Genomic DNA, 12,222 nt, shown 5'->3' on the forward strand with positions numbered 1-12,222 from the left:
AGCTGTGAGCATTGCTAAGTATGGCTCAAAAAGCACAAACAAACAAAAAAATCAAATGGATGGGCCAGAGAGAGAAGAGCTCAACCGACGAGTACAAGCTTTGCACACAAAAGCCCTGGTTCAATCTCCAGTCCCCTAAGCATTCAGGAGTTACCCCTCAACACAGAGCCAAGAATAATCCCTTCACATCACCAGATAAGCCCAAAAACCAAAACAATTTCCCCAGATTCAAATGTTTTCCTCTGGTACTAATAGTTCGTATGCATCACACAAAGATAAATGAGACACAAATATAAACATTCACCAATATTATGGGCACTATCACCAATCACTGTTACATCAGTGGAGGCAGGATGCTTTTTATTCAGATTCAAGAATGCACCAAGAAATGAGTAAGAGTGGGCCAGAAAAAGGCAATGCAGACACTTACCTACATAATGCATGTTGAGGGCCAAATACTTATATTGAAAAAGAGGATTGTTATTAAGGCTGCTTCTTTGGATCTGCTGAAAGAAGGAGCTGACATCCCACCGGTAAAGGACGTCCAGCAGCATGATGCTGGGCACCCTCAGGGCTACGTTTAATACTGCTTCCAGCTTCTCCTTCGCAGCCATGGTTTTTCTTGGAGCAGACCTAATGTTCAGGGGACATTAAAAAGAACAGAAAAAAAGTAAGCTAAGCCATTTTCAGCTCATAGACTGACACAGTACACACAAATGTTAAAATCTACCAAACTCTTTAGCTACAATCTGCCACCTCTGTAAATCTGCAAAATAATTCCCTTATTGTGTTCTCACACTGACACTTTCAGGTCTGTCCAAGACTGAGATTCTAGGTTCATTGCTGTGGTTTTTTTCAGTACCAAAGCTTTACATGAGCAAGACAAGTGTTCTAACCACTGACCAAAATCCTTGGCCCCCAAGTCTGAGCTTCTAATTACCATGTATACTTGAGTATAAGCCTAGTTTTTTGGCACAAATTTTGTGCCGAAAACCCCGAACTCGGCTCATATTTGGGTCATACAGGTTATTCGGTGTACACCCAATCAAATGCAGTCTCCAGTCGTCTTCTGCCGGCTGCTGAAGGGGGCGGTGCTTCTGCTCCGTCCACAAGTCGAGGACAGGATGAACTGGACAGGATGCCACCGAACTATTTAACCCACAATATTCTGCGCTTTGTATGAGACTGACAGCAGTGACAATGATATCTGCGAGCTCAGTAATGATGACAGTGTCTGTGCTGATACCTTTACATCAGATGCAGCTGAAGCTCAATTTGGACATACAGATGAGGAGGAGGAATCCAGTTTTGAAGGATTTTAACCTTTATGATTTAGCTTGATTACCTGTTAAACGACGGTTTTCTGCACTTTATTTAAAGTTTTAAAGTTACTGTTGCTAGTTTACAGTTTTTCTTTAGCAATAAATATTGAAAAACATTTTACCTACTGATTCCTTAATTATTGTAATTGTTTTGGGTATATATTTCTATTTTTGAAACTTATCAGTGGCTGCTGCATTTTCCACCTCGGCTTTTACTCGAGTCACTAAATTAGGGTAAAATTAGGGGGGTCGGTTTATACTCAAATATATACGGTAAATGCTCGGCCTGGACACTTTTACAAAAGCCCATCACTCCTAATCTAGGCACTTCACAAAGTAATAAATACAGCAACTATAACTTGAAAAGAAAAAAGCACCCTGAAAAACTGAGACCTAAGTAGCTCTTTTAAGAAGAGGGCTGGGCCAAGAAATCAGTTGCTGCTATCACAGGTCCAAACCCAGCACTGCATGTTATTTTCTGCACACATCCACCAGGAGGGACCCCTACCTGAGCATAGTCCCTGAACACCACCCAACATGCCAGCACAGTGAGTACAAAGGTTAGGGAGGTAGAGCTCCTGTACCACACAGTATGGTCCAAAAACTAATAATAGTAATAATAAATGTTTAAAAGACAAATTCAAAATAGCATGTGAAAAAAATTGAAGGCAGTGAATAAAAATTCTGAGTGAAGGGACCAATGAGTTAGTACAGAAAGCAAGTTGCTCTATATGTATGGCCCAAGGAGTGATCCCCAGCAGAGCCAAGATTAGGCCCTAAATACCACCTATGTGGCCCAGATATAACCCCCCCAAGGGGGGCTGTCTAATTAAACATTTGGTTTGCAGTCTATGCTTTCCCTTTATATCTAAAATAAAAATTAAAACAATGAATTTCCATGAACTAGGTGCAATATAGAAAACTGGTGATACAGAGGAAGTATTGCTTGTAACATTGTTCCCTTGGTTCAGAAAACTCCGCAGATAAAATTCCATAATCTGCCTTCAAGTAGAAAAGTAACATCATTCCAGTAGCAGAAAACTAACATTCATTTCAGTGGTAGGAAGGTGACATTCACCAGATTCTCCCCTGGTCCAGACAGACATGCTTGCACATGAAGATGCAGCAACCTTGTCTTTTCTTAGAAGTTGAAGAGAAGCTCCTAGAACCCTATTACTGAATCAGACCATTCACGCAGCATTGCTCTACATGTTGTGGCAGCTGATTAATGCAAGGAAATAAAGGAAAGAGAATAGACAACTCAACGTGAAGAAAGGAGACTCTTAAAATTATAATAATTCCGGATGGTTGGCTCTGACAATATCCTTTTAAGAATTTTGCTGAAAAAGCAAAACACATCTCTAGCATTGGCAGCAATTTCAGACATTACAGGACAAATGAAAACATTTATTTCTGAAGAAAATCACAGTAACAGATTGCTATGCTATGGTTAAATATTTGTCAGAATTTCCATCTTCCCCTCTAATTTTCATAGCTCCCTCGCTAAAATAGTTGGTGTTTACTTGGAATGGCACTTTAACTTGGCACACCATTAATAAAAGTTTCCAATCATGGAGAAACTGATTTTATTGATTACTGACATATTTCATCCTATTATCAAATGCTTTTGTATACTTCACAAATTATGCAAAATTAAAATTTTATTAAATTCTGGGTTTTTGGAATCCTAATTCAAATTCCTTTCAATGAGTGCGCTAGACCTCTTCAATTTTGTTTTGTTTTCTTTTTTTTTTACTCAAGACTACAGAAATCATGACATACTAAATGAAGAGGTGCTAGTCACCTATTAGAGGTGGCAGGTTACCTATTCCTTATAAAAATGTCTGCCTTGAATATAGGCGGGGGAGGAGACAAAAAATGGATATGGGTGGGACAGATTTTGATACCCTGGTGACTGTCTCACATCTGGTAAAATCTTGCACTGTATACTTTACTTTGAATATTCCATAGAACAAGGGAGAAATGCTGAGGAAATAGAGGTTTTAAGCAGCGAGTTATAAGTAAGCAGCTAATTATCAGATGCCTTCTATAGTCAGGAACAATGACAATTTGCTTAAGTGGAGTGACTTAAAAATCTGAAACAATATTGCATGCTTTTTTTTTCTTTTTTAAAAATAATTAGGAACTTTAGAGTAGCAGATGGCATCAAACTTGATATGATAAAATTAAACAGTAAGTACCAAAAGAATAGGAATCTAATGACAACATTCTTATTGATTTAAATTATAAGAAAAATCAATTTAAAATACTAATGTTTGGTAACAGTAAATCGTACTTAAGATAATTTGCCAGTTTTTTGTAACTTTTCATCAAATTTGTTGAAAAACTAGAAAATAGTAAAACAGTAAAAATAGTTTCTTCCTACATAATCTTTACTCTCAGAAATCAGTTGAAAATGGAGATCAGTAGGTGTCAAAAAACATTAAGACCTAGGGGCTGAAGAGATAGCATGGAGGTAAGGCCTTTCATGCAGAAGGTCATAGGTTCGAATCCCGGCGCCCCATATGGTCCCCCGAGCTTGCCAGGAGCGATTTCTGAGCATGGAGCCAGGAGTAATCCTGAGCACTGCCGGGTGTGACCCAAAACCAAAAAAAAAAAAAAAAAAAAAGACCTAAGTGTATATGACTTGAATTCAAATATCACCATTATCAATTTCTAGATGTATGTTCTAGCAAATAATTAGTTTTTCCTTCTGGTTCCACAACATTAACTATTAGCAATATGTATATTGCTGTTTTATACTATTTATAGATGAATTCATGCAATTGAAAATCCAATTTTCTTAAATAAGAAACATACATATTAAGAATCAAAACCAATAGCTACTTCCAAAGAGGGGAAACAACCCTGAAAAATAAAATCCCTAATTAACATTTACTGCTACTTACAACAATCAATTTACACAAATCAAACTAAATTTCTCAAAGTGTGTATTATATAAAATAGAAAATATTGGACCAGAGAGAGAGAGATAGTACAACACATAAGATGCTTGTCTTGCATAAGGCCAAATTCAATCAGTCTCTGCCGCCCCATAGGGTTTCCCCGAGTCCCACCAGAAGTGATCCTTGAGCCCAGAGCCAGGTGTTAAGCCCTGACTAGTGCTGAGGAACAAAAACAAAACACAAATCTTAGTAATGCAACAAAATAGTCACTCTAATTCCTTTAAACAGTGGGGTTAGTTTGACTTGTATTCCCTTCTATGTTTCTTTGCTTGCAAATGTTCTAGAACATCCATGAAAATACTAGGAGACTCACTACCACTGTAAAAAAGTGTGATGTTTCTAAACATTCTAGAAGACTTTAAAACTTAGAAATGCAGCTTACTATGAGGGCCAAACAGGCAACTTCACAAACTCTTCGGGAGTTTATTTCTTTTTCTGTTTGTTTTATGGGGCTATACCTGGCAGTGCTCAAGGTTTACTCCTGGCTCTGCACTCATCCTGGCAGTCCTTTGGGACAATGAGATGAAACCTGGGTCAGCTGTATCAAGGCAAAAGCCTCATCCACTGTACTTTGTCTGGCCCCAAGTTTATTTCAAAGCACAGGAAACTGTATCTTTCTCCCAAACCACCATGAACCAACATGATTCTACTGACAGGCTTTATAATAACACGGAAAAAATATCCATATCTAGAATCCAATATAAGATATTGTTTGGGGGTGGGATGGCACCATTTATTTCATCTGACTTGGAGTATTAATGCCTGCTCTCTTGTGTTTTGAAGGATTATGTTTGGCTGTGCTCACTTTTGCAGCACATATACTAACTATGTTTGCTGATGCTGGGGGAACCACAGAACACATGGTGTCAGACATGTAAGGCTCTATCGCTGAGTTCCATCCTCAAATTGCTGAGCCTGTTGTGTTATTTTTAAACGTACACCAGTTCATCTTTTATTGTTGTTTGGTGATAAATTCATTTCTTTTTTTTTTTTTTTTTTTTTTTTTTTTTTTGTGGTTTTTGGGTCACACCCGGCAGTGCTCAGGGGTTATTCCTGGCTCCAGGCTCAGAAATTGCTCCTGGCAGGCACGGGGGACCATATGGGATGCCAGGATTTGAACAGATGACCTCCTGCATGAAAGGCAAACGCCTTACCTCCATGATATCTTTCTGGCCCCGATAAATTCATTTCAACGTGTGATTTTATCCTGGATTGGAAATCTAACTCTAAAATGGTATTGGAGGGGTCTCCAGATTCTTGAAGAAGAGCATCTTCAAAAGCTGTTCATGAGCCAAAAGTAACCAATTTCATCTTAACCATTACTACAATCTTAGAGTGGAAAGAAATAATAAGAAAATATAGGGTCCTAGCACAAGCAGATCCAAGATGACAGATTCCCCAAATTCTACTGCATAATAAACTCAAGCCTCAAAGATCTGAGTTAAGAAGGCTCTGGGACAGAACGGAATGTGCCCATTTAAACAAGTCTGTTGCTTACTATGTGTTCCATTAAGTTCTCTGTGACAATGATATTTTCTTTTCACAAGCAAACCATGCTACCAGAGACCTGGAAGAAACAAACTAATTTTGTTGTTGTTAGTTTCTGGTTTGGAGCCACACCCAGCAGTGCTCAGGGTTTATCCCTGGCTTTGTGCTCACTGATCACTCCTGGCCGGTTTGGAGTGGCCATATTAAGATGCAGTGGATAAAACCTGGGCCATCTTACGTTTAAGGTAAGTGCTGTACCCAATGTACTACTGCTCCTGGAGAAAGAAAACTTAACACATGGGTACCAAATCTAAATAACTACTTATATGAGTTGTGGAAAGAAAATGGGAGTAGAGGGCTGGGGTGGGGATGTCTGGACCTTATCCAAAGAAGTAACCCGTGAAAGTGATCACTGTAAATGCTAAGGCTACACTCCAAGCACCACAAAATATGATGAAATAAACATCCTGTTGGCTGACACTTGAACTTGACACCTGCCAAACATTACAAACCTCAAGTAAAAATGGAACATTCTCTTCCAAGATAGGACATTTACCCTACCAGTGACAAGTTTAGCTCAAGGTTTACTTCTCTGCCTGTCTATGTTGCTGAGTAGACATAAGGAGCATATCTGGAGTTGAAAGAACTCAAAAATTCTCTTAGAACCAAATATTCCATATAATTCTAGACAATGAGCAGGAGCACCAAAGGACAAAACAAAATTAAAAGCTCTTATGTCAATCAAATGTTTATTCTACCATGATTTTCTGCTACACACTTTTTTTCAGCTATACTCTTTCCATGCAAGAGTTTTAAAATGTTTCCTGTAAGGGTCATGAACGTACCTAGCTGGTAAACACTTGTTTTACATGTAGGAGACTTCGGGTTAGGACCCTAAACTCTACAAAAATAAAAAAAATAATAATAATAAAATGTATTTAAGTGTTCTCCCTTCAAAGGTGAGAAGAACCAGAAAAACCAAACTCTAAAACAATGCCTTAGCAGGTAGCATAAAATTCAATTCAAATAGAAATGCTTGCCACAGTAAAAAGGCTTATAAAAATTTTTTTGACAAATGCTAGTTTCACTGAAGTCAAATTTCCGTGTTGGGAAGCGGAGGTCCATCCCTCCTTACAAAAACAGCAGTCTTGTGTAAGGGGAGTGCCAGGGCTCAAGCTGCACTTTCTGAAACTACTGTGTCATTTGGGTTTGAATGACCAAATCAAACATACCATACGATCCCAAATATTAAAAAAAAAAAAGGAGGTGGAAGGGTGTGCAAGAGAGATAGTAGAGAAGGTTGGACACAGAGCCTTGTATGCAGCAGACCCTGGTTGGCTCAGCATCCCACAACACCCCTCAGCACCCTAACCACTACCAGGAGTACTTTCTGACTGCAAAGCTAGGAGTCCCAAGCATCGTCGAGTGTGGCCCCAAAATTAAAATAAATAAATAAGTAAATAAATGGGGAAATGGCACAGTTTAGTCCCTATGTCAAAGAACTACGTAAAAAAATAAGGAACCGAAATGGGAGTGTGCTTTGCCTTGCCAAGAGAATGACGTTTCGCACCTCCTGGATAAAACTCCCATTTCAGGGGCCAGAGAGATAGCATGGAAGTAGGGCGTTTGCCTTGCATGCAGGACAGGACGGTGGTTCGAATCCCGGCATCCTATAGGGTCCCCGGAGCCTGCCAGGAGCGATTTCTAGCCCTGAGTGCTGCCGGGTGTGACCTCAAAACCATAACAACAACAACAACAACAACAACAAAAAAACCCTCCCATTTCAAAAGAGCAAAAACAGCATTGCCAATAGGACCCAAGTGACAATGACTGATATAAGTACTTAAGAGATCACTGAAGCCTGAGAGAAAGTTCCTACGCCTAACTCTCTGAGCCAAAGAACAGATCCACAAGACAGACAGAGGCTAACATTTCCAGTTTCTGTCATCATCCCATTCCATCATCACAGAGGGAGAACCCGCCATCCATCCACCATCCATCGGCTGAAGCAGGGAGATGTTCCTAACAGAGCTGCAGAGTTTTGGAGGAGGCAGGCAGGCAGGCAGGCCCCGGAGCCAGAGAGGGCGAGCAGGATGGGGTCCAGGGGGTCGGGGGCATTTATTTGCTTTGCAAGCAGCCGATCCAGGATAGAACAGAGACGGTGGTTCGAATCCCGGCACCCTATAGGGGTGGGGAGGGTCCTCGGAATGAGCCTGCCAGGAGGGATTTCTGATTTCTTCTGATTTCGAAGCACAGGGCCAAGAGCCAGACCAACTCCTGAGCGCCTCCGGGTGTGCCCCAAAACCAACCAACCAAAAAGAAAAAAGAAAAAACGAAGAGAGAGCGAGCGCAGTGGGCGCCTCGGATGGATGGATGGATGGATGGATGGATGGATGGATGGATGGATGGATGGATGGATGGACGGACGGACGGACGGACGGACGGACGGACGGACGGACGGACGGACGGATGGATGATGGATGGATCGGTCGATGGGGGCTCCTCCGACATCCACCGGGGCGCGGGGGAGCGAGAGATCGCGTGGCTTACATAAGCTGGGCTGGCTCGGCTTGGGTTCTGGGGCTCCCCCTCAGCCCAGCCCAGCCTAGGTTGGGGTTCGGGGGCCCCTGATGTGCGTCCGCGTCCACGCGGGCTCCGACGAAGCGCTCCTGGGGTGGGGGCGGGGGCTTGCAAAACTATGTGGCCCGAGAGCAGGCTCCCCCAGAAAGGGGGCCCACGTCAGTCCGTTGGACAGCCTGGGTGGGGGGCCCCGACGCCCATTTGGGCTCCACCGAGGCGCTTTGCGATTCCGAAACTGTGGCCGAGAGCGCGGCCTCCACTCGCAGGCGCAGGAGCCCCCGACAAGGGGCCACGTCAGTCGGGCAGTTTGGAACCTCGCGGGGGGCGGGCGGGCGGCGGCGGCAGGCACGGGTCGGGGGCTCCGTCCGCCTCGGGCGCCGGCCGGCCGGGTTCGAGGGTCGGGGGCGGAAGCGCGCCCCGCTTCCTTCCAGGGCCCCGGCCGCCCCGGGGCCTCCCGCCGCGCCTGACCGGGAGTAACCCCGGCCGCGCCCGCCCGCCCGCGGGAAGGAGGAGGCGGAGGCCGGGGCTCCCGCGCGTCACCTGGGTGCTGCGGCGGCCTCACAGCCGCGGCTCCTCCTCCGCGCTGGTGTCGGGGGGCGGCGGGGGGCCGAGCCGGGCGGGCCTCATCGTCCGCACCGGCGGGTGCTCGCGCCGTCGCTCGCGGGCCGAGCCGCTCCGGCAGCCATCGCCGGCCCCAGCGCGCTTCTCCTCTCTTCCCTCCTCCCGCCCCCGGCGGCGGCGGCGGCGGCGGCGGCGGCCACGGCCCGGCTGCGCGCACTGCGCCTGCGCCAAGAGCAGCTCGCCCCGCCCCGCCCCGCCCCGCCCCGCCCCGGCGCACGCGCACGTGCGTTCCCTCCTCCTCCTCGCCCCCGCCCGCTTCTGCGAGCGCGCCGCCGCCCGACAGTACGTAAGCGCCCAACACGGCCTCCGAGAGCGCGCGCACGCGCACGTAGGGTTCTGACTCCCGCACGCGCACGGGAAGCGCGCGCCGTGCTGCGGACACGTGGGCCCGAGATCGCACTTCTGCGCACGCGCGCTCACGCCGGCACTCACCTGCCTGCTCGACGGGGACACGTGGCCAGCCGTGACGTCGGGCCGAGTCTCTCCTCCTCTCCTCTCCCCTCCCCTCCTCTGGCTCCTGGGTCCCCTAGGACCCGAGGGAGGATCCCCAGGTCCCCTGAATGCATGAATATATTGCAACTGCCTGAGGGAGAGAAGTCCCAGAACCTGGTTGTCATCCTGTGCCCCCCCCCCCCATGGCAGAGGTATGTTTTTGTTTGTTTGGGCCCAAGGTGTCAAGGGCAGGTGAGTGCACACACATCTTTTTCTCTGGAGGCCTGCAGGTCTCAGACTTTGAGCCTCCTGGCAGGGACAGAAGCTCATCTGTCACCTTCAAGGCAATACACCTCTGGGCACAGGGACTCTTTCCACTCACCAAGTATTTTTATTTTTTTTTTCATGTAGGAATAAATAAGAAAAACAGTGAGTCTCTCTTTACTGAACCACACTGCCTAATGAAACTTGTACTTTTCCTCTTAGAATTGAATTTCAGAATCAAACCAAGGTTTGAAGCCAGATTGAATGAAATTAAATTATGCATAAGCCTGCATGTGTGTGTGTGTGTGTGTGTGTGTGTGTGTGTGTGTGCAAACCAGCTACCTGCTCCTCTCTTAATTCTGCCTTTTCAGTTTCCATCCCTTACAGACCCTGCTGCCCTAATCCATCCACCCGCTCATCCCCTCCAGTCACCATGCCAAACCCACCCCACCTACTATGTTCCTCGCCTTTGGTAAATTCCTGTAGAGCCTGCTACCTACCACTAGATACCTCTGGGCTTTGATATTGGCACCTACCTGAGTACATAAAGGAACACACCAGGAGTGGCTGAAATGTTGCGACACTCCTGAGTCTTGCTGATGCTGCCTCAGCTTCTGCATGTTACAGTTCAATTTAAGTCATGTCAGTAAGAATGTAACCAATCCCAATGGAAATACTATATTATTGGTCTCTGGTGGGTTGCACTGGATCTGCATTGAACAGGTGACTTTCTTGTTATTCCCTAAACCAAGGGTCTCAAACTCACGGCCCGCGAGCCGTTTGCGGCCCTCTGTACATTTTGTGGCCCTGGCCTAGACGAATCTTTTTTGTTTTGTTTTGTTTTGTTTTAGTTGTTTGGGTCACACACACATACCCAATGTTCAAGGCTTACTACTGACTTTGCACTCAAGGATCATCCCGACTTTGCCTCCTGCGACCCCTGGGTAAATTGAGTTTGAGACCCCTGCCCTAAACAATACAGTAAAACAGCTATATCACATCCACATTGTAGAAAGCATTAAAATATATAACAGTGGGCTGGAGCAATAGTACAGTAGGTAGGGCACTTGCCTCATATGCAGTCAACCTGGGTTCAATCCTCAGAATCACCAAAAGTCCCCAGAAGGAGTGATCCCTGAGCACAGAGTCAGAAAAAGCCCTGGGCACAGATGGGTGTGATAAAAAAAAAAAAGGCAAATATGTAGAATGCTAGAAAGATGGTATAGTGGATAAGAAGCTTACCTTATACACACCCACCCAGGTTTGATTCCTGGCATCCCATGTGGCCCCCAACCACCACCAGTTCAGAGCCAGGATTAACCCCTGAGCAATGGTTGGTATGCCTCCCCCACAAAAAGGGAGGGAGTACATAATTGGAGTATAAATAAAGTCTAGTGAAAATGTTGCCATTTTATATAAGGGACTTGGATCATCTATAAATGTGTCTGTATCATGGTCCTGGAGCCAAACCCTTCCCAACTGCGCCCTCATGATTTCACTCTGGATTTCTGCATGGAAGCCTTTCTTGGAGCTGTGGCCCATGTACATTGTGTTAAGCCTCCAGTACTCAAAACTGTTGTCTCTTGCTAAAATTGTAAAAGCATGCTCTACTTTTAGAAAATGTATCCCTGGAGACATCAGTCAATCCAATTCACAGTAAGTTCCTTCCATGTGTATGACAGCTCTATGAAAGCCAAGTTTGAAATATTTCTGGCAGTTGTAATCCTAACTCTCTCTCCAGACACCTTTCACTTTATTTTGTTGTTGTCATTTTGGTTTGATTTGGAAGCCATAACCAGGAATGCTTAGGGGTTACACCTAGCTCTACACTCAGGGATGACACCTGTCATGTCATGACCACTCCAGTGGTCAGGAGACAATATGGTATGCCAGATATCAACCCCAGTTTTGATTAGACTCAGGTGTACAAGGCAAGTGCCTTACCTGCTGTAAGCTCCAGTGAGAGGGGGGGAGGAGGAGAAGGTGGTTGGTGGTGGGGAACACGGGGCTGTCTACTCTAGCAGCATCCTGATGCCCACCGCACTGCAGAGATCCGATGTTATAACCTGGTAAGTAAGAAATTAGATGTCACATGACTGAGGACAGAGATAGAAATCTATTTGAAATAATAAATAGCTTTCCTTTGGCTCCTCCAGATTTGAAACACTTGACTCTTCCCTGTCAAGAAAGCATAAGGTCAGATTACAAATTGCAAATGGGTCCAAATCTATACCATGGTAATTTCATGTTGGACTGATTTATTCTTCTACAGTGAAATGAAAATTGTACCTTGAAAATCATACCTTTTTGTTACTAGATTTGTGTGCTTTGTTGAAATGGAGGTAGTACCTATCCTGACCCTCACCTTTCCATTTTTATTTATTTATTTATTTATTTTTTGTTTGGGGCCATGCCTAGCAGTGTTCAGAGATCATTCCTGATGGACTGGTGGACCATATGTGATGTGGAAAGAAATCTAACAGGATAGGCTATGTGCAAAGCTAGCACCCTTCCTGCTAAGACTCAGGCCCTCACCTTTCCTTTATCTT

The 12,222-nt window shown here is 44.9% G+C and overlaps 1 protein-coding gene across 1 annotated transcript in view; it reads right to left on the reverse strand.

Annotated features, from left to right (window-relative positions):
• Window positions 1-734, reverse strand: part of RNF145 (ring finger protein 145) — a 42,418-nt gene extending 41,684 nt beyond the window's left edge. Inside the window, 1 exon segment of the mRNA XM_049775806.1 lies at window positions 431-734. Within this exon segment, the coding sequence (XP_049631763.1) occupies window positions 431-614 (184 nt within the window). The 5' untranslated portion in view covers window positions 615-734.
• Window positions 735-12,222: the final 11,488 nt, after the last annotated feature.

This window comes from Suncus etruscus, chromosome 6 (genome assembly GCF_024139225.1).
Source record: "Suncus etruscus isolate mSunEtr1 chromosome 6, mSunEtr1.pri.cur, whole genome shotgun sequence".
Taxonomy (NCBI): Eukaryota; Metazoa; Chordata; class Mammalia; order Eulipotyphla; family Soricidae; genus Suncus; species Suncus etruscus.